At 38.9% G+C, this 22,804-nt stretch overlaps 3 protein-coding genes across 9 annotated transcripts; all 3 read right to left on the bottom strand.

Annotated features, from left to right (window-relative positions):
- Window positions 1-1,740: 1,740 nt before the first annotated feature.
- LOC112283468 (phytochrome-interacting ankyrin-repeat protein 1) lies at window positions 1,741-4,523 on the bottom strand. Of its 4 annotated transcripts, none has more exons than XM_024522149.3 (6): window positions 4,427-4,523; window positions 4,112-4,259; window positions 3,343-3,945; window positions 3,031-3,156; window positions 2,662-2,833; window positions 1,741-2,377 (listed from the first exon to the last, which is right to left on the bottom strand). In XM_024522149.3, exons 3-6 carry the CDS (start codon window positions 3,475-3,477, stop codon window positions 2,160-2,162), a joined length of 651 nt encoding a protein of 216 aa, XP_024377917.1. In that variant the 5' UTR covers window positions 3,478-3,945; window positions 4,112-4,259; window positions 4,427-4,523; the 3' UTR covers window positions 1,741-2,159. The 4 variants fall into 4 exon arrangements, with proteins under 4 accessions (XP_024377917.1, XP_090107028.1, XP_024377916.1 ...); XM_090250902.1 differs by having other exon boundaries at window positions 2,767-2,833; XM_024522148.3 differs by lacking the exon at window positions 4,112-4,259.
- Window positions 4,524-5,475: 952 nt separating this feature from the next.
- Window positions 5,476-11,804, bottom strand: LOC112283466 (uncharacterized). 4 transcript variants are annotated; one of them, XM_024522144.3, is made up of 6 exons: window positions 11,465-11,804; window positions 10,192-10,473; window positions 9,712-9,908; window positions 8,090-9,355; window positions 7,129-7,891; window positions 5,476-6,740 (listed from the first exon to the last, which is right to left on the bottom strand). In XM_024522144.3, exons 2-6 carry the CDS (start codon window positions 10,466-10,468, stop codon window positions 6,337-6,339), a joined length of 2,907 nt encoding a protein of 968 aa, XP_024377912.1. In that variant the 5' UTR covers window positions 10,469-10,473; window positions 11,465-11,804; the 3' UTR covers window positions 5,476-6,336. The 4 variants fall into 4 exon arrangements, with proteins under 4 accessions (XP_024377912.1, XP_024377914.1, XP_024377913.1 ...); XM_024522146.3 differs by lacking the exon at window positions 11,465-11,804 and adding an exon at window positions 11,324-11,443; XM_024522145.3 differs by lacking the exon at window positions 11,465-11,804 and adding an exon at window positions 11,057-11,414.
- Window positions 11,805-15,319: 3,515 nt separating this feature from the next.
- Window positions 15,320-19,140, bottom strand: LOC112283467 (uncharacterized). Its single transcript, XM_024522147.3, has 6 exons — window positions 18,049-19,140; window positions 17,595-17,794; window positions 16,873-17,475; window positions 16,579-16,729; window positions 16,141-16,469; window positions 15,320-16,006 (listed from the first exon to the last, which is right to left on the bottom strand). The coding sequence occupies exons 1-6, from the start codon at window positions 18,344-18,346 to the stop codon at window positions 15,920-15,922; spliced, it is 1,668 nt and encodes a 555-aa protein (XP_024377915.1). The 5' UTR covers window positions 18,347-19,140; the 3' UTR covers window positions 15,320-15,919.
- Window positions 19,141-22,804: the final 3,664 nt, after the last annotated feature.

Genomic DNA, 22,804 nt, shown 5'->3' with positions numbered 1-22,804 from the left:
AAAAATTTGAAGACTCAATAATTCTGAGGTAGTCTGTTTTGGCTATTTCAATATATACAATCTATCTAAGAAATAATAATTGATGCATTTGATATTGAATACATTAGTTTATTATTATATCTGTAGATTGTTAGTCATGCTTTTGAAACCTATTTATAATTGTAGAAATGAATATGGTTTTTGTATTAAATACATTAAAAATAAAAATAAAATACTATTCATATTTAAATTGCAAAAAACTAAGTTTTCACTTCAAAATAATAAGTTATTTATACAACTTTTGGTACTATTTTAAATATATTTAGTATTATTACTTAAAATTATATTCATTGAATAATTCATTATTTAAAGCATGTATTAACAATCTCTGCATATTATTTAGTATTTTTTTAATATTTATATCTTTGTCACTCTATGTCTTAGTTATATATTTAATATGATTTATTACCAAGTTTAGTGTCTGTGTAGATACTACATTATGTCTTATTACCATATTACAAAGTTAGTTGTATATATTTATAAAAATACTCTCTTATAAATGATAGTTAAGTTTAGAAATTCACATCACGTTTATTTATTTATTTGAAATTCAATCCAAACACCCATTAGATCCTAAAGAAGTAGAAAATCAATTAATGGGTGTTTTGGCAGTATTATATTGTAAAAGTAAAATTATTTCCTGTTATATTTTACCTTTGAAATTTATTAAAATTATTCAACAAAACCCAAAGTCTATTCAACAAAACCCAAAGTCTATTCAACAAAACCCAAAGTCTTCTAAAACCATTTACTGTTTTTCTAAAAACCTCCCCTCTCATTATTGAAAATCTTCATCAAATGTTCCTAAAATTGTATATGAGTGTGTTTTTAATCATTTAAATAGTAGATTCATGCAAGAGCCTGTTTTGGACACAACTACAACTTCCGATGTAATTTTTTTTCAGAAAGGTTACATTTTCCTAAACATTTGTTACTCAACAAAATTAAACGACCCTAGTGGCACTAGGCATTGTCTTTTCCAATAGCTTGTAACTTAACGTTCCCAAGCTTTTTAGATTTAGATTATGCTTGCTATATTTTTAACTGAGCTTTTAAGTTTATATGGTAGACAAGTGTATACTTCCACCTGTGTACATCTATGTCTAACTTTAAGTATAATTGCTTGCTCTTTTGTTCCAGACAGGTATGTTCCAATGATCCTTTAACCCCTACACCACACATCACTTCTAAATTAACCTGGTTCACATTACTTCAAGTCAGCAGCGTTTTGGTTTTTAGTATTGAAAAGACGAGAAAATGCAGGTTATCTTCTGTGATAACTTGAACAAAGTCCGAAGGGTCATTCCACGATCATCTCCATTATATATTTAAAAGAAGATAAAGGACACTATCAATCTATTGACAAAATTGTCATGAATTGATTTCTTATCGCACTCAACTTTCATAAACTAATGTTCTTTCAAGTTCAACCACCGTAGTTTCATTGTAGAACAAATGAGCATCAACATATCAATTCAATGAATCGTACGCGTATGTGTGGAAATATGCAACTGTCCATCGTATTCCACTCAGAATCAAAACAAGCACTGCAAAGACCGACATGCAACAACATCCTGTGGCGAATTGTTCGCCTTATCACCTAATACGGAGAAGATACGGTAAAAATTCGGAGAGAACCAGTTACCTTGTGGGTTATTTAAAAATAAAAGCTCTGGTCACAAAAGCACTGACGATACTCCATATTTTACGTATTATCAAATTAACAGAAGTAAACAGGTACATGCATGTTTAGTACCATAACCCCTTCAACGATATTAAAATCATGAAAACTGCTGTAGACACAAACTGCCTAAGTTAAGTTGATTTCCAGATCCAAACTACACAATGCAAAAGCAATAGCTGAAGACCATTTATCTGGAGATCCTACGTGCGCACTCTAGAAAGACAAAATGCTTGAAGATATGATCTTCCAGTCATAAGACCACACTATTCAGAAGCATCCGATGGAATTTAAATGGACATAATTGAGTGCTGATTCTAGGTGTATTTCAAGCATTCCAAGCCCTAGTATATGAGTGATTCATAGGACTGGTTCCAGGTTATCACTGCTAGCTCAAAACGCCTGATCTCAAAGATCTTCATATCCACAAACGGGTCAATCACATGTCATCATTTGATGCTTGGTCTCCCTCATTCTTTGTTTCCTGGGCAACTAGCTTGTCACGTACCTTGTAAGCCCAGTGCAACCCAGGGCAATAGTGGAGAGGCGGATTAAACCGACCATCAGTCATGTCCGGCGCAAGAAAAGCACCATTCTCAAGAAGAAAACGAACTGCTTTTCTATTTCTCTCTTTGGCAGCGTTGTGAAGAGGAGTCCCTGCAGATAACTCGTATCGTATCAGAACGTAACAAATCGCGTCCCTTTAGTCTAGAGTACCTATAAAAGATCTGTTGACAGCGAAATGAACATTCCATTTGATTACCCACAACCCAGAAACTTATTGCAACATTACAATACCGAAGCCTTGCCAGTAACGCATTACATGTGCACGGCTTGTCCCGTGTAGAATACAAGTGAGTTTATTTATACTAGTTAGCACCAGACGACATTTTCCAGACACTTTATTTAGACGCAAGAGCTCTGAGAAAGAGCGCACTCACATCCACAACCACCTTTCGTACGAACATCAATATCCGCACCACGCTCCAAAAGCTCATCCATCACATCAATATGCCCACCAGCAGCAGCAAGGTGAAGAGCTGTACCCCCTGGTGATTTGGGCCCTGTAGAAGGCTCGTTCACGTTGGCTCCAGCGTCAATGAGCCTCCGGACCTGCATGAGATGTAAAACCATACATCTAAGAATCTAAAAAAAAGTCCGATTGCCGCCAAAAGGCTGAAAAAATAGCATCAGCATTTCCAAAGATGGTCATCGGTTAAAACTTTCATAACATGGAGAGGTAAATCATTGGCTCGATTTCGTACAGCTCCACCCTCACCAATCAACACCGTGCTGAAATGGACACTCACCTCAGCAAGGTCTCCTCGTCGAGCGGCAACATGTAGAGGGGTCCAGCCCCGGTCATCACGATCACTGGGGGCTTTAATCGAGAAGCGACGTGAGAGCCTCCGCTGTAGCACCATTGGTCGTTGCGTCTGCGATCGAGATGTACTCAGATTCGTGAACTTCGAGAAGAATGTATAGTACTTTCCAAACAATCATTCAATTGAGAGAAAAGATGGGACATTCAACTGGGTCAAAACTAAGCAGCCTCTACCAGATCATGATCTAATTAAATAGCTCAACCGACTGTTTCGAGAAAGTCATCCAATTTAACTCACAGCAATTTCGTTGACAGCGGGGCCTTTGTCGGCAGACGGTCCTTCACGGCAAGGGACTGTATATGGATTCACAACAGCATCTACCTCCCCAGACGCAACTTTATGACCAAAGCTGGGTTGTATCCCCATGAACATCAAATCGTTGGTGCACAACTTGAGAGAGAACTGAAAGTAGCAAATCAAGGTATGTCTTCAACAGCCACTAGATGTGGACGGAACTCCTTGACGGTAACAGCTCCAATAACAGGATAAAAGAGAACTCTATGTCTCGGCTGAACCAGCGGCCACGAATTTAGATGCGGCTTTACAAAAGCTCCAGGATTATATACTCCTGTGGCTGATAGAAAGCCATGGGAAGGTGCTTAAGGGGACAGAAAAGGAGTGACAACGCATCCGGGTCCTGGGATACACATATCTCTCAAGGTGAAGCTCCAAACGTAAGAGAGTTGATCCACGGCAATGCTTCCGGCTCCGGTAGTCATAGGTTTGTAGCTATAGTCAAGTTGACGAGGTCCAGTAGCAGGAGCACAAGCACCTGCGGCCACTGCGATTGTGCTCTCGGAGCGATTTTTCAATGCTAACAAGGAATCCAGACAGTCCAATCTGCAGAGAGATGTCGTAGGTGAGAATACGGGTTAAGAAGGAGCAGCGGTTGATATCAATAAACTACCGACCGAAGCAAACAGGGACTGTGATTGTCACCGAGGAATCAAAATAGTCGGACAGAAAACGCCTTCACTCAAAGAGCTTGCTCGGATGAGTCATTCACCTGGGATCTCTTAAACCTCAAACCCTCACATCATAACGCCGTTACGCACACTCCAGGATTCTTGTAAAAAGAATTGAACAGCACAGACGCTCGACAAGTAACAACACAGCATATCGAAAAGAAATCATGTCCGGCGAATCTCCCTCAACTGATACAAATACACCACCACCCACTCAACCAGTACGAGAGCCAGTACCAGCCGAGAAACCATCGCAACATGCACAACAGAACATAGAAAAATCTCGAGGGAGGAGGTACATAACATTTCCGACGGAACTGAAACAGCGTGGCTCGGAATCAGAGAAGGAAGAATACCTAATTGGTGTAGTCAGGAGCACGATGACGCCATGTGGTGCCGTGAAGGATGATGAATCCGCGAGGGAGGGGGAAGGTCAAAGGAAGCAAGCTAGCAAGCGTGAGAGATGAAGAGAAGGTGAGCAGGGGAGTTTGTGGACAGACTTGCAGCTCCAAACCCTAATCGGTCATCGAGGACATACGTGGCGTGTCCGTATTGCCGCCTTCTAAAGGTGAGAGCCAGAATGCCCGACTGAGGTGGGTCTACTTCTCCAATTATCCCATCGTGCTTCATCCGTCTCCACAGGTCTTTACTCATATTAATGTTGCATGAAAGAGTATTTATTGTGGATACTGGAGTGTAGGTAAAACATTGAATTTTATATTAGATACTAAATTTATGAGTTGACAATCCTAGTTTTTTTGACTATTGACTTAGAATTCCGCAGAAAGATCTGAAATTTATCTTGCTTAAGTCGCATTCAAATAACTTATAGCGTTGTTTAGTTTATTGCAAGAGTCTAGTAAGATACAAAATGTAACATACGAGAAATTAATATTAAAGAAAAATCCTTGTCATGTTCCAATGTAATCCACACACATTCAAAACATATTCAAAAATGAAATATAGGCTTTTCGCTTCTCTGGTATTTTGCACACTGTTTCGGATATAGATGTATCAACTATCTCCAATTACAACCATAACCTTCAAACTATTTTGCCTTATCTCCCCTACTTCCACATTTAAAACTATGCAACTCAAAACCTGAGTTTCTGTCATTGTTCAAAAAGAGTCAACTATCGAAGCACGTTTTAGGACACTCAGAAGATGTTTGAAGAGATCTCCAAAGAACACAATACAAGAGTGAATAGTGAATATATTCAGCGGATCCAGCAAAGAACTGTTGCAGTTATTGTGATGTTCTTGAGTGCACCAGCTTCTGTGTTGAGGGCCTGTAAGACATCCTTCATATACATTTCCTAGTTCACATTCAAGTAAACAACTATCTACCTTCAGGACAGAAGTAGGGACACAATAAAAACCTCAGGATGGTCAGATGTGCCAGGAATTTTAAAGAAATTGAGCAGTCAGGTGCGTTAAATTGCCAAATTACAGGACCTTCAGAACGGACTTCGAAGAACACAAAATTTGCGGTACTAGACGATGTATACATGCTGCCATACCAATGAGCTTTCGAACACCCTACCGAGTTCCCTCCCAAGTTTGCTTGAGCGAATCCAGCACTTCCGAAGCAAACATGCAGCGAGTATACCCACGCCAGACTATCGTTATCTTCTCCACGAACTAATACTTGGTCATGTCACTTGGCCGGCAGGAAAGCCAATTACTTCCTTGTGTTGGCTGCTCAAATTAAACATCTGCTCGAAACCTGCAATGCTACAAAATCCTCTTTCAATGGGTCGCTTCTCAAACTCACCTCACTCTTGCCTCCCACACAGCGTTCAGCTTATCCCTCCCTCCATTTTCCACAGTCCACCTCCAAAACCCAACAGACAACATTCGTAGCTGTCAACCTCCTCCCAACCTTACAGACACCAGCCCTCGACATTTCTGTGCACGACTCTCAGGCACTCTACTCTATCTAACTTCCCCAAGGAACGTCTAGTCCGCTGTTCGCTTATCACCCCAGAATTCCTGTACGCTTGCTCTAACCCACTCTACCAGCGTAACCAATCGAATGCACGACTCGCATTAAACTCTTACATCATTGCCACAACTTTACATCAGAATCTGTAGAGTCTGGCTCAGCACAATTGAATAGGTTTATAAAGGACTGAATCCGACTAATAGACTTCTATAAAATAGACGAAGGGAATAAAATAGCACGAAGAGGAGGTAAAGAATGGAACACGACACGCAAGTAACCGGATTCGCTAACAACTAAGTCTATCTCAGAAAGGAATGTTCACTACTGGCGACTAACTGCTTTGAGAATAAGCATCAATCCTGTGGCAGCCAAAGCTCCTGTTGCCGTTGCAGCTGGTAGTATATACTTAGTTGTTTCTGTCCTCTTGTCGGATTCATACTTCGCCAACTCTAGCTCTTCGTACATCTTCTCTTTTTTCCTCGCTTCCCATTTAGCATTCTCCAGAGTTTCTTCAAGAGTTTTAACTTGTGACTGCCATGAGTCCAGCTCTAAAGATTTGTCCCTACCATTCTTGAGCTCTGTAAGTTCAGCAAGCAGTTCCTCGCATTTCGCATGTGAACTTGCAATTGTCTCTTGTAGGCTTTGAATCGTATCCGCAGAATACCCGAGGTCAGCCTTGAGCTTCTCATTTTCAGCACTGGCAGTTGAGATCTTCAAGGAAAAGTCTGGAATAAATTCAGGTTGACGTCAATCAGTAAGAAAAGTTTAAGCTACCTTACACAATCTGCTGCTGTGAATCTACACGGTAACCTGAATTATTCTGTTAAAAATCATCGCGTGCAATTCCAATCTTAGCAACTCCCTGTAGCCCTCAAAAGCAACGCATGCGGGGTTTAGAGGCGTTTTAAAAACCATGAATGTCAACACAAAAAGGAACGGAAATAAACGAAGTTACTCAGAAGGAAAATGTTTTCGAAACCACAAAGAAGAGCATTCTGATCAAAGCATTAGACACTAGATCTCTCGATTATAACTGCAAATGGCATTGCTCGTTCGAACCACTCTACACACCCGCACAAGATTTCAGAAAGGCAACCACGAAAACTGCTGTACCTTGCCCATCATCCTTATATGTTTGTGCGGCCTCCGCTGCTTTGTATTTTTCCGTCTGCAGCTGACTTTCCAAAAGCTCGACCCTGCTCTGCAACTCCTTCAACTTTCCTGTGAGTTCCTTAGTATGAGAATCGAAAATTTCTTGCTCTATTTCAAACCTTGCAGCAGCCTCCATTGCTTCGGATTTAGCACCTTTCAACTTCTCTTGTAAACTTATAGTTTGGGTTTCCAGTTCCTGTACCTTCTCACAGAACTCTCTAGTCTTAAAAGCCAATATATCATTGGCTTCAGATGCTTCACTCTTAGCGGTTCCCAATTCATCTTGCAAATGCAGGATCTGGTTATCAAGGCTCTCTACTCTCTCATCAAACTCCTTCGATTTGGATTCAACCAATGCAGAGGATTCTGCTGATTTTTGTTTCACATGTTCAAGCTCCTGCTTTAAGGAAGAGATTGTACTTTCCAGAAAGGTAACTTTGCTCACTACATCCTCCTCTTGAATACTACATTCTTTATGCTTCTTTTCCAATGACGCGGCAAGCTCAGTCGACTGCTCTTTTGCAACCAAAAGTTCCTCGCGCAATTCTGACATTGTCATGTCAGATGACTCTAATTCTGTGCTCAGCTCTTTGACTTTAGCCTCAAGGTCCTTGACCTTTCTGTTATAGACTTCCTCCTGAGAATGTGCATCCGTCAAAACTCCTTCAAGTCTTGTATTCTCGTTCCTGATCCTCCCATTCTCAAACTCAAGTTCCTCAGCGGCCTGCAAGAACAAACCACGCCAGCTTTCTCGGCTATAACCAAACCCACAACCTAGAAAATACATGTAGACGAGCTTGACTGAATCTGACATACATTTTAGTTAATCCTGAACAGCATTCTAGTGTCATGAACTAAGCATTAAGAAGAGGAATCACTCGTAAGATTGAAGCACGGCTCATTGGATGAAGTCAATAAATACCTTCTTGAACTTAGAGAGATCTACACCAAGCCCTTCGATGTCTTTCTCAAGAGTAGGTACTCTTTCCTGAGCGACGAAACTAAGCTTCTTTACTTCTTCCAGCTCCTGCCTTGACTTAAAAAGAGCATCTTCTAATTCCCTCTTCTCAGAAAGCAACACACCCTTCTCTTCCTCTACTGCAGCCTTCTCCTGCGACAATCTAGTAACACTGTCCTTCAAAGATAGAAACTCAACTTCCGGTATCTGTGAACCAATGAGCACCCTATTTGCCTGCTTTAGTGATTCTGCATCTTTCTCCAAAGCCTCCACTCTTTCCACCAAGATTTTCTTTTCCTTTCCAGCATCCTCGAGGTCTTGTTTGGATCTCTTCAGATCATCTTCCAAAACCCTCTTCTCAGAGTGAAGGGAGTCTTTTTCCTTGACAAGCGCATCTCTCTCTTGACTCAACTCCGAGGCATTTTGCCGAAACCCAGCCGATTGTGCCAGAAGCTCCTCGACTTTGAAAGATAGTGATTTGACTTCTTCCTTCAAAGATTGAGCTCGCTCTTCAGCAACCACGAAACGCTTCTCAGCTTCGTCGAGCTCACTCTTCCTCTCGCTGATTTCCTGCTGTAACCTTTCATTCTCACATGAAAGAGATTCCTTTTCTTTCAAAACGGCATCTCTGCTCTGGGTCAATTCCATTACATTATCCTTCAAGGCCAGAAAATCTTTCTCATGTATTTGTGACTCCCGAAGTTCGTGACTCTCAGCAACGAGAGACTTCACCTTCTCTTTCAGAGTACTAATCTCGTCTTCAGTAATTCCGGCAGACTTTTTAGCTTCCGCAAGTTCTTCCTCTAATGCAGACAAGCGCTTTTCTTGCGCTTCCTTCTCCAATAGAAGACTAGCTTTCTCCTCCAATAAAGAGGACTTTTCTGTACTAAGCTTCGATGCACTTTCTTGCAGCGCGACCAAATCTTCCTTTGCCGTCATTAAGGATTCAGTTTCTTTCTCCAGAGCGAGAACCCTTTGGTTGGCAGCAGTAGAAGACCTCTCTACCTCCTCAGATTCAACCCTAAACTTGGATACAGTTTCTTCCAAGCGATTCTTCTCAGAAATAAGAGAATCTCTTTCCTTCATCAGTGCGTCTTTCTCGTCAGCTACAGTTGTAGCAAACTCCTTCAGCGTCAAAAACTCAGTTTCTGATATTTGAGGCTTCTGTTGATCGACTTCAATAGAATGTTCAGATGTAGGGGCGATTCTCTTCGCTTCAGTATCATTAACCTGTACACATTCATGGTTCTTACTTGACTTGAAGATGATTTGGAATCTCACGGTTAATAACGAACAGCATATCAATTGTCCAATGCACGAGGCACAAGAGGCATGTAAGCAAAAATGAAAATGCAATATGAGCAAGTCGTTGAAATGAATCAGTACTGACCACACATATTAGACCAGATATATTAGTCTTCATGTAGAAAGTCAGTACTCCAATTCAATATGGAATGAGCAAAAATCGACCGCCTAACCATCGAACAAATTTCATCTCAGCTCAAATCCAACAGTAACAGGTTATAGTGAAATACGATGCATAGAAGAATGCCCAAAGTATTCACAAGACGAAGTTTGTTACTAACCGCATTGAGCTGCTCCTCCAATTCTGCCACCTTCTTCGCAAGATTATCTTTGTCACTTCTAAGACCTTTAACTTGTTTCAACAAGTTTTCATTCAAATCGTGAAGGATTTGAGTCTTAGAATTCTCAGTAGAAAGAGCTGTCTGAGAGACGGCATGATCATCAGATACATCGTGTTTCGGAGAGGCTGGAGGTATATCTGCCTCCCAAGATTCCCATAAGACTTCGATCAAAAAACTTTTAAAGACAGCAACAAGATGCAGAAAGGTTGATAAAGGCATAATCCCATCCAAGTAATGGCGAGTGCCCAAAATCAAGCAAGGCTCATCAAGCTCAATCACACTAAATTATCATGACTCTAACTAATTCCAACCTACTTGTGAAGTTCAAAGACACAAATGATAATAGCCATTTTCTAGAGGAGAAGGGAGGAGTCGTGCTGCTAGCGAAGGAAAACAAACAAGTAGTAAACAATCACGCACCTGCGACTCGAGGAGACATTGAGGGCGGAGAAATGGAACCTTCTCGAGACACTGAACCACTGTGAGGGTAGCGGGGAGTAGAGTTGGCCGATGCAAATGTGTCGCCCTCATCACCGCTAGCTGCATGGTTTACTGATTGGCCGTTGTTCTTCTCGGAACTGTTCGTCACCACAGTGAGACCGTCGATGCCGGCTTGCTCGTGAGGACTCATGGTTTTCTCGTGAGTCTCGTGGTGTTTTTTCTTGTGGTGATTCTTCTTATGATTGTGGCCCGGCATTTTGTCTGCGATACAGGAAGATAGTTTAAGGCAATCATGACCGTAATATGAACACTGGAAAAAATGTAGCGACCTGCCGTTACACAATTTGCGTCTTTCTGCGCATGAAGTGCGCAATCGGGAAAAAAATAAAATAAAATAAAATCGTGGGCACACAGCAGAATCACAAAGAACATTACAACTTAACAGGCTGGCATAGTGAACTCCGTCAGCAACGAAGATCAGCGCACTATCAAGCAAACAGTAGCTTAAAAAAGGTGTGCCAAAGATGAACTGTCTTTGGAAGAGGAACTAGACGTAAACGGGCAAAGAAAAGAGCCACACACAATGCAGCCAGAGGATGTGAATCCAATGTACAGCTTCCACCCTCTCCCTCTCCCTCTCTAGGTGATTCACGCGCAACTCTTGATCGTTCACCCAAGAGGTATACCCCTAAATTGTGCACTATAAATTTCACCAAAGCTAACCACCTAATGACAGCCTCATCAAAAACATGCCCAACGCTGATGCCAGAGGGAAACAAACCCATCCAACAAAACGAGCATTCTCCAAGTGAGGAAAGACCTATACCAAATACATACGACACACCTGATCTGCCTCGAAGCCCGATAGAACGAACTCGTCACCAAGAGTCAATCCCCAAACCTCTTGCCTAGCTCTGAAGACTTTGGACACTCCACCCAACAATCCAGATTCATTCTCCCTAACAGCTTCTTGCTCTGCTCAGCTCGCTAATCGACTCAACTCAACTTCAAAAACTACGCAATACCTTTATCACGAATCCAGGAAGGATCACAAACACCTTGGAACACCAGGCGAAATGCTCACAAAGAGCTGACACGATCTCGGAAGTACCTCAAAAGTTCACAGCACTCAGCCCAAATTTAATCTCCAAGGGCAGTTCACACACGCTTAGGGTTACCATTACCACCATGGACACAGGAAAGACAATCTAGAGGTATACTCCTCAGGCAGTTTGCAAAAAGGTTAACTTACTCTACAATGTGGTCGAAAAAAATCCGGCGCCAGACTCCATCGCAACCCTTCGGCGGCTAACTCAAAATTTCAAAATCCACGGCAATCCACGATGGGCATTTAACGCACACCGATGATAATGACCCTGTCAAACTCAACCCTGGTGCTGACTTCCGATGCTGCGATGATGATGATGCTTGCGATGCGAGGGAGGGAGGGAGGGAGGGAGGGAGACTGTGTGAGATCGACGACGCAGCGCGAGGGAGGGGAGGAGCGATTCGATGTGAGAGCGAGGAAATGGTCGCAAAACCCCGGGTGCGGGCGGCGTTCCACTGGGCGGGGGAGAGTGAGTCTCCGGCGGAGTCCTTTGCCGCGCCTTCCGCCGCGAGAAGCTGCCCTTTGGCCCAACAAAGACCCCAGAAGACTGCGTTCACACCGTAGCTCCACCGAATCTTCGCGTTCCCGACACTGTAAACGGACGGTTCCCATGGCAGTATTCAACGATCACCGTCTTGTGACTGCCCCCGTGGCCGTCCACGTCAGCTTCCCCGTCGTTAGCTACTCGCTCTCTGAGCTTGTCATCCACGTCAGCTTCCCTCGCTATCGTCATCACTGCCACCTCAGCTTATTTTTCATCTAAGTCTCCTCGAATTCCATTCGAACCAAATATTTTACCCTTTTTTCTTCCTTTTTTTTTAATACATTGATTATCTTCGAATCGGCATGTCTAGTTGTGAAGCTGCTTGGATACTGCCATCTACAATATAATCCAATATCCAATATCCAGTTGAAACAGTTGATGTATACTTATGTTGGCTTTAAAGTAATGACCATACATTTTTACTTTCACATTATCAAAAGTATTCTGCTTTTCATGGTTATTGACAGGATTAAGTATCAAATGGTTACATGTGCAAATTATACTGAATCAAGTAATTTTACTTGAGTGCAGATTATTTCTTATTTTGAAATTTGCAGACTTTTTGAAAGATATGTCCATTACATAGGTATCTTATATTTCAAGATGTTTTCTAATTGAGATTTCCCCAAAGTTGACCGGGTTTTGATTTCTAGCATCCAAAGATCTTCACATTTCATAGAAGGAAAGTTACCTCTGAAATTTAAATACATTTGTAGAATTAAATAAAATAATGATATCATGTTTCTTTGTGTTTTTTAACATCAAATACAGGCCATTTGATTTTTAAGATTAGAAATTAGTACAGGATTTTAAAAAATATGTCTAAAAGCATAAAAATATGAATTTAGTTATTTAAGAAAATATTTATAAAATTACTTAAGTAATTATAAAATTCCTATATAAATTTGATGCTACATTTGACATTGGATATATATATATATATATATATATATATCTATACATATACACATATATGGTTAAATGACATAATTGAAGTTTTGGGTGTTAAAACATTTTATGATGTTGTTTTTCAATTTGTATGATGTGACAATTAATCAACAAAATAATAAAAACAATATCGAAATGTTGGTTTTTATTTCTTTTGAAAGAACATAAATCTTTTTAAAGAATATAACTCATCCATTTATAAGTTGAAATTGTATCAAATAAAATTTGTGATAATTGTATACTGTTGATATTTTATAAACTATATTTATTTAGGATAATGTACTAATACAATCGTACTTTGCTTAATTTATATCCTTTAACTAATATTTTTTACAACAAAGATTGTTTTCATGTTATAAACTTATAACTTTGCTTTTCACATAATTAATAACACACATATATATATATATATATAGAGAGAGAGAGAGAGAGAGAGAGAGATATATAGATAGATAGATAGATATATAGATATATAAATAAGGACAAAATTTTATGATTTAAATGATAAACTAAGAAAAATTTAATAATGTAGGTATTGATTCTTCTTGCAAAAACATAAATGAATGTGGATCCAAGAAGACTAGAGATCATTTATTTGTATATTTGCAAGTACCACCAAATTGCAAGAAGTCATGTACAATTGTTGTAGATTGTATTTTTAATGAAGCTTAAGACATTGATTGGATTTGGTCTTTAAACTTGATTAAATTTAGTCATTCAACATTGTCTAGGATAAAAATAATACCCAGTATATCTTTATTAAGTATTATAGATCCATTGTTATTAATCTTTTATAGAGATCATTTGTATTGATCAATAGGTGATTCATATCATCTTCAAGTCCTAATAAGAAGAAATAAAAGCAAGTTAGAGCATGTGATTCTATACAACTATCATTCTCCACTTAACAAAGCACAAGTGTTACATATGCTAATTTAGTATGTGCAAACCAAGTTTCATTGCAATGACTATATTAAGTCTAAGAAAGTCTAAGAAAGTATAATATGTAACCTAGGGAACATAGCCAAATATTTTAAAATTACACTACAAAAAAAACTTACCAAAGAAATTCAAAACAATTACTAGTGTAGTGAAAACTATATATTTTTTAGTTGTTTTATACAAGATTGCAAAACCATGTTAAATTTATACTCTTAATTTTTTTTTCTTACCAATGTCTTCATTTGCTAGTAATATACATAGTTGAATATGAAAGATGTGCAAATCAATGTGTTTTCATTTTGATCATTAGTAGAAAATGTAAGAACAAATATTGATAAAAACAAGGAAAAATATCATACATATCCTTGAAATATGCGGAAATATCAAGAATACCCCTATATTCTTGATAATAGCAAATATATCCCTGAGTTTTAAAATAATAGCAAACCTATCCTTGTACGTGATAAGCTATAACCATCTTTTGTTTTTTTGCTGCATTTGGGGCCATCAGAAGCATTTTTTCTCGCATCTTGGGCCCCACATTAAATGTAATCAACGACTGTCGAAGCAATGGCAACCGAGGCTACCATCCACGCGGACCCATAGATCGATTCCAGTTCTGACAGCGAGGAGCCTTACTTCGATGCCTCCTTCTTTGTTGATGGAACATATGTTGAAAAGGAATCCTTGTTGGGGCTCATACGATTAAGGTTTTGTGCCTTCAGTGCTTGACAACTGATTGTGATCTCATAGAGCAGCTGGTGTGGCCAGGAATTGGAGATCTGAACGATTACCTAGTCAGTCATTCAAATATTCTTTGTGGTGACTTTGTGATCGAACTAGGATCCGAAGTTGGTCTCAACGGTTTGATGTGTGTCTGGTATAGTGGTCATGACTAATCACTACACCACCGTATTAAAGGTAATGAAAAAGAATGTGGAGTTGCAGGGTGATACTTTGCAATCATAGGTGGAGCTCGACTGGGGCAATGAAGTTTACATAGGACACATCGAAAAGACTTACTCTGATGGTTTCGACCTCATCTTGGGTGCAGACATCTGCTATCACCAAAGCACTGTAAAACCTCTCTTTGAGACAGGAAAAGCCCTCATGGAGCTCCGCCTTATAGGATCTGGCAAGTTTATTTTGGGTTATGTTTCTCTGTTCAAGAGTAACGATATAATAGTTAACGTGAAAGTTTAAAGATTGAAGATGGATATTTGTGAGGCTCCAAGAACCAGGAATTTGCTAGCAAGGGGTGCACATGAAGTTTATCACATATAAGGATAGATTTACTATTACCAAGAATATAGCGTATAAGGATAGTTTTGCTATTTTCAAGAATAAAGGGGTATTCTTGATATTTCTGGATATTTCAGGGGTATGTGTGATATTTTCCCTAAAAGCAAATACTGTTCGTTTTGCAATATTTGAATTATTAATGCCAAAAACTTCCACAAAAAACAACAGATCCAGGATTTCACATTCAATGAAAAGCACACTTTTATTTCTGAAGGTATTAATATAGAAAGTCAAGCGGTTGCTTACGAAGTTGTACACTAGGATGCATAAAGAACGCACATCAGAGTTCTCAATTTCATTGAGTAAAAACTTTAAATCAAGCGTCATGGTGTATTACATAGACACTGTGGATATATCCTTTTCAGACAGATACACTCAAAATGGCGACACAAAAGAGATAGTGGCCCGAAGAAAAACCCTAATTTGAGGGAGAACCCAACGGAATCTAAAACATACGAATGAGCTGCTCCAGTAGTTGTCGAAAACTCATCTCACTGATCATTTCAGATTTATACAGGTCTTTCTTCAAGTTTACATGACAGAGCTAAGAAGACGTAGGAAAAGAAAAAAACAAGCTTCGGCATGGTTTCTACAGAACACACACCCACAGACCAGAGGCCAGGACGTTGTCGCCATCTCTTGGATGTGAAAAAACCTGCTCTTCAGGTGCCCTTCTCAATGCTTTTTAGGGACTACACACCATCAATATGTATAATTCAAGTGGATGTTTCCCATCTCCAGTATGGTGGATGAAGTGGCGATCTTTTGTCCACATTCCATGCGAGGAAAAGCAGTTGTGTACATGCAGGCACTGTAGGCAGAAAAAATTCTCCGGCAAGGAGAATGAGAGTTAAATGATGATGTCATCTGGGGGAGAGGGTGAGCCTTGGTGGTGATCTGCTCATGTTTTCGTAGGCTTTGGCATCGGAGCTATCAAAATTCTCCTTCAGCTATTAACAGGTCAATCAGAAGGAATCGTTAGCGTTGTTGAAGATCTAACGATGAATTCGAAAATCAGATTTCAGTGATTGTAACCAGTGATGTCTACAATTTAGATATGAAGAGAGTGGGATAGAGCATTCACCTCGAATCGCTTCAAGATAACGGTCACAAGGATGCTGATTTGCTTCACTGCCAAGCTGGACCCAATGCAGGAACGAGAACCAGCGCCAAACACCAAGAAAGCAGGATTCAGTTGAAGAGGCTCTTTGGTGAAGTTACATGGATGAGGGATATTTTGATTTTGTTCACTAGCTAATTCTCCCGAAGCGATTCTACGAGGTTTCAAGAAACGATCAGGGTTAAAGATGGCAGCATCATCGCCCCAGTAAACTGTGTCACGTTGAATAAGCTGAATAGGTGCAGTCAGAATCGCACCCGCGGGTATTACAACTCCAGGTAGCAACGCAATATCTGAAGAAGCGCCATGGAAAGTGTTAAGTATGTCTGAATTCAATCGAAAGCATCTTGGACGGCTCCCCAAGAAAAGCTGCAAAAAATCCTGAGCTCAAAGTAATCTTACCGTGTTCATCGGAGCATCGCTGCAGGAATGGTACAGTCGGGAGTAGACGAGCAGCCTCCAGCACAGTTGCGTTTAGATAAATCATCTTTTGGACATCAGTTTCTGTGAGGGACTTATCGAAACCACTTATGGTCGATATCTCATTATGAACCTGCAACAATCAAACTTCAACCAATAAAAAAACGTGTTCACTGTTTGTGCCTTCTTAAGATGCAGACATTAGGACATCAAGTTTGGGAAGAGTGAAGTCAATTGAGATGCGTTAAATTAGCCTACTTCTAAGTGGCATCTTACTTTGGTTTGAATGTGAGGATGCCGTGCAAGCTGAGCAAGTACGTTGCATAGGACTCCCGCAGTATTTAGGCTGCCATGAGACATCATTCCTGCTGCTCCTGGCTCGGCAACTGTTGAGCTTCCCATGCCCATCCTTGAAAATAATACACTCACAAACTCTTCCAGTAACTTTCCCAATATATTTAAACCTTCAACCCTATCCTCTGATTCCTGGATGCTTGTCTGATTCCCATGGGCGGCCAGTTCTCTAGCCAAGTCTCTGAGCCTCAAACATTGCTTCCAGAACACCACAAATTTTGCATTCCACAGTGGTGGCACACTATATCGCATCCAAATGGGAAGAGCCTCCATCACTTCCATCATCACCCTCTCAAACTCACGGGCGACCGGCCAGATCATGTACCCGTCACCATAAAGCGATGTGCCTAGTGCTGCGAAAGCCATCAGCTTTGAGAAGGTCATGCAATCCAAATCATGGCAACCATTCTTCGACAAGCCCCCCAACTGCGTCATTTTTTCAGCTACCTCGATTGATGAAATGTGCGCTTGTCTTAAAACTAGACCATTGATCTCTTTAGCCACCATCATCCGTGATTGTGACGCCTGCCGAACAATCATAATGCGTCAAAGCGGCATTCAAACCAAAGTGGTCCAAATTCTGGTGCTACTCTCTGCAGTCGTCGTACCCTAAACTAACTCAACACCAGGCTCCGACAGCTCACCTTCGAGTAGTTGGAGGTAAACAGGCTTCGTCGACCGTAAAGAAGCTGCAACGCCATCCGAAGGACTGGAACGCGATCATGAGCTCGCTCAAACACGTGCTGCAAAATGTCAACGTCCTTCACAGACACCAGCAACTGCGCAGGGCCGGTCCATACCTTCACCAGTGGGCCGTGCTCTTGGTGAAGCCTAGCCAGAAGTTCTACAATATCATCCTACCGCACATAAATACGTGCAAACCGCATCTGTTGAGGAGAAGAAGAGGGAGAGGGAGAGGGAGAGACTCTTATCAAACTACTAGCTCAAGGACCATCAGATGCGAGTCGAAGAGAGTAAGACCCATACACAGCTTCAAAGTACAACGTTTATCATGCACTCCAACAGTTGTGATAAAGCCTTAGCAACTTGCAATAGCCATCACCTAAAGATTCTGGCTACAACAACCGGCCGCAATACCTTGAAGCATCTGAGGAGTTTGAGCTTTGGAGAGACACTGGGATCGCCCATCAAACGCTCGGGCTCGAGGACCAGGAAGACGGTATCCCAGAATCAACAACCGCAACACGGAACACAATCTCCTCGATAATAGAAACGTAACAACGATGAGACTAACCCACGCCAGGGTATTTTGTTCGTGCTTGACATATCGCCACAGTGGCGTCTCGTGCACAGGAGTCACATCACACACCCCAATCGCAGCACTCTCATTCGTGGCGAACACAGAAACAACGCTTTCACGTTTCCAGGCCGCCATCTTCCGTTGATACTTAGATTACGTACCAATAAGAGCCGAAGAAAAACTCGCCAAAAGTCGGATATTCAGCGCAAATGTCAAAATTCGCAAAATTTGAGAATACAACATGATGCGAATCTCTTTCAAAGTCAAGAAGCTTTTCAAAAACACTGTCCCAAGTTCCCTCCTAGGTTTGCTTGCGCGCAAGCGGCACTTCAGAAGCAAACATGCGGCAAGTATACCCACGCCAGACTATCGTTATTAGCTCCGCGAACTAATGCTTGGTCATGTCACTGGGCCTGCAGGAAAGCCAATTACTTCCCTGTAGCGGCTGCTCAGATTGAGCACCAGCTCGAAACCTGCAATGCTACATAATCCTTTCATTCAATGAGTCGCTTCTCAAGGTCACCTCGCTCTTGCCTTCCACACAGCTTTCAGTTTATCCCTCATTCCGTTTTCCACGGTATACCTCCAGAATCCAACAGACAACATTTCGTTACCGTCAACCTCCTCCCAACCCCACAGACACACCAGCCCTCGACGTTACTATCAACAACTCTCAGACAGTATCCTCTACACAATCTCGCAAGAGTCGTCTTGTCAACTGCTCGTCAATCATCCCAGCACCGAGACCATGGTTTCCCTCACATTACTATTCCACAGCCCGGTGCCAGAAAACACGTTCTAGCCCACTCCAACACCCAATCGAAAACACGAGACGCATCAAAATCACCGCTTTAGAATATAAACTTCAGTGCCACAAGTTGCCAAGATGGAGTGAAGAGCGTTGCTCATAAGAACTGAACAGGCTCAAAAAGGACTGGATCCCAGTAATGGGGGCCGTGGAGTGGACACTCTCAGTCTGAGGGAGAGAGTGGGAGAGAGTGGGAGAGGGATGGCGATGAGAAAGAAAGGGCCTTGCTACAGTAGAGATCCACAATAATAGTAGCACCAAAGTTCTACTGTATTATAGCTTATGAAAGGGGAAAAAAACAAAACTAATTAACATGCTTAAAAATGGGACACCTTGATTTTGCTCATGTCATTGTGATTCTAATTGAAAATCTATTATCTATTCAAAGACTTGTAATGAAAGAGTTCTAAAAGAATAGATAATATTTATTTTCATTGGGTATGCATATTGGTCACATTATACTTGTTTCTTTACATGTTACAAATCATTGCTACAAAATTATTGAAATAAAAGAAATTTGAAGTCACAACACATAGCAACAACAAGGTTGCACTCAAAAAGAGTATAGAATAAGATATCTCTCACTTCCAACACCCAATACTTATAAGTAATTTTTACATTCTTTTGGCATCTTTTTTATTATAAAGCTCTATCTTTAATATATTCTTTATTTTTTTAAGATCCTATATGATCTTTTGATCCTAGCATATCCATTAAGATCTTAGCATATTTTTAAAAATCTTAATATATTCTAATATATCTTGATATATCTTAATATATCTTAAAATATCCTAAAATATCTTTTATGATCTTTTGATCTTAAGACCCTTTGATCTAAAGTAATTTATCTAAAGTAATATCATCTATTTTTACTTACTTTAATATTCTCACTTTGTTATTGATCAAAAGGCTTTCAATCCTAATGTCTTTATCAACATATGATGTCTATTCTTTACTAATGCCTTTGTCAATAAATCAATAAGCATGTCTTCTGTTGCATAATACTTCATATCAATCACTTCCATTTCAATCTTCTTTCTTATAAAATGATGTTGAATCTTAATGTCTTTGGTCTGTGAATAATGCTTTGGATTCTTTGTAAAAGTAAGACATCCTTGATTATCACCTTCTATTAGAGTTGCTTCCATTTATATAACTCCAATGTCTTTCAAAAGTTATTTTAGCCATATTACTTCTATTATATCCTAGCTTGTTGCCATGTAGTTCGCTTCCATTAGTGGTCTTATAATTGTTGGTTGTTTCTTGCAATTCCATAAAATAACTCTTAGTCTAATAAAGAACACATATTCCATTATTGATCTTCTATCATTTGCATCTCCAATCTAATCCGCATCTTAATATCCATGCAAAGTAATGTTATGATATCCAAGATACAATTTGAAGTACAAAGTGCCTTTTAAATACCTCATGATTTTTTTGATGATTGTCCAATAGACTGATCTAGTCTTTGACATGTATTGGCTCACAATATTCATAGCATATGCAAGATCCACTTTTGTACTAACTATTGTATATGTAACAAGGTACAAATAAGATACTTGTATTATTGATGCATAGAAATAAGTAATTGGAGCCATGTTTAAAAAGTTTTTAGAAGTTTTTAGAAGTTTCTAAAATTAAAACTAGGTTGGTAGTTTATATGGAATCCACCATGGAACATTTTAAAAAGAACTTAAGGCAGTTATTTAGGTGGGGCCTATTATAAGAAATATTTTAGAAAGTTCCAGGATGATTGGACAAATTATAAATAAGACTAGTCAAGATCATTTGGATATCCAATCAAGTATGGCTATGGTCCTTTTTACTTAGTAAAGTTTGGTTTTGCACTTTTCTATTCATTTTTTTTTATTATTTTCTTTTGCTTTGTTTTGTCTTTTATATTCCATTCTGTTTAGTTTTGTTCAGTTTTGTACTGGTCTATATTGTCCTATATTGTGACAAGATTAATATTGCTAAAAATTGGAAAGATCTTAGATCTTAGAGATAATCCACACCCGTTTTAATATAAATAAATGAGCTTACAGTCATCTATATTGAATTGTTTCAACATCTCTTTAATATACTTGCTTTGGTTCATTCTAATGGTCTTTTTGATACAATCTTTTATAATTTTTATTTTTAAATAATAGTAAAATTATTTCAAATCACTCATCTCATATTCTTTTTTTAACTTTGTCTTGAATTAATCTATCATCTTTAAAGTATTGATTAAGTTGATCAAATCATTAATATAGAAGATAACAATCAATATGAATTTTTTTGATTGCATTATATATAAAGAATGATTAGCCTCACTCCTTTCAAGTCCTTCATTCACAAGGAATATACTAATACATTGGTATCATACCCTTGGTGATTGCTTGAGTTCATACAAGGATTTTTTCAATTTATAAATAAGATGTTGTTTGTCTTCTTCAACAAATCCTTGAGGTTGATATATATAGATGTCTTCTTTCAAGTTTCTATTCAAGAAAGCCATCTTCATATCTATTTCATGTATTTTCAAGTCTATTGCTATTTCAATTACTACAATGGTTGTAATAGTAGTAAATTTGGTTAGAAGACCAAATGTCTCATTAAAATCAATACCAATAATATATAAATATTTTTTAGATACTAATATAGCCTTATATGTCATAGCATTATCAAGATAAAGAATCAAAGAAGATAAACCAAAGTATGACTATAATTACAAAACCTAGCAATGAAGACAATCAAGATAAAGAATCAAAGAAGATAAACCAAAGTATGACTATAATTACAAAAACTAGCAATGAAGACAATTAAAATGTGAAGCTGATGATGATGAAGAGTATCAACTGTTAAATATAAAGAGTTAAGTTTTAAGAGAAACAAAGCTTACAAGAGACCTTAGAATGTATGAAGGTGAATTTTTATCAAGTAAAAAGAGATATCCTTTGAGAGATACAAAAAAAAACTTGGTAAATGATAGAAAAGCCATACTTTTTTCTTTACTAGAATTAAAGATGAGTCTACAAACACACCATTACTCCCACTTGAATACATCCCCAAGTGTTCATAAGCACATTTATGTTTTAAAAACTCTATATTATAACTTTCAATGATCTTTTTGGTTTCTAAATACATTAGTCTATATACCTTGATATCTTTACAATATCCTACAAATACATAATTTGTACCTTTGGCATCAAGTTCCAACTTTATACAATTTAGAACTTTTGCATAAGTAATGCATTCAAAAAGCTTTACATGTAAAACATAAAGTTTCTTGTTACTGTAAACTACTTGTGGAGTCATTGATATGAATACACTTGTAAAGCACTTATTTTATATATATACCACATTTAAAATGGCTTACCTCCAATATTATTATCTAAAATTTTGTAAATTAAGCATACTCTTTGCCATCTCCACAATAATATAATTTTTTCTTTTAGCAACTCCATTTTGTCATAGAGTATAAGAAATAGAGGTTTGACTTACAATATCTTAAATCTTTAAAAATTCATCAAAATTCTTTAATATATATTCATGTCTATTGTCAGTATACAACACTTTGATCTTACACTCACATTGCTTCTCCACAAGTGCTTTAAATCCCTTAAATCTTAAAAAACACTCATGCTTGGCTTTAAGGATGTTAATCCATACCTTTTTTCAAAAATCATCATTAAATGTGAAAAATTATCTTGCTCTTCTAATTGATGGTATCTTCATTGGTCAATAAACATTAGAATATATAATCTCCAATAATTTGCTAATATATGTTGCAACTCCACTTA

Source organism: Physcomitrium patens, chromosome 6, assembly GCF_059467195.1.
Source record: "Physcomitrium patens ecotype Gransden chromosome 6, ASM5946719v1, whole genome shotgun sequence".
Taxonomy (NCBI): Eukaryota; Viridiplantae; Streptophyta; class Bryopsida; order Funariales; family Funariaceae; genus Physcomitrium; species Physcomitrium patens.
The sequence above is the reverse complement of the archived record's forward strand: the minus strand, read 5'-3'. Positions and strand labels throughout refer to the sequence as shown.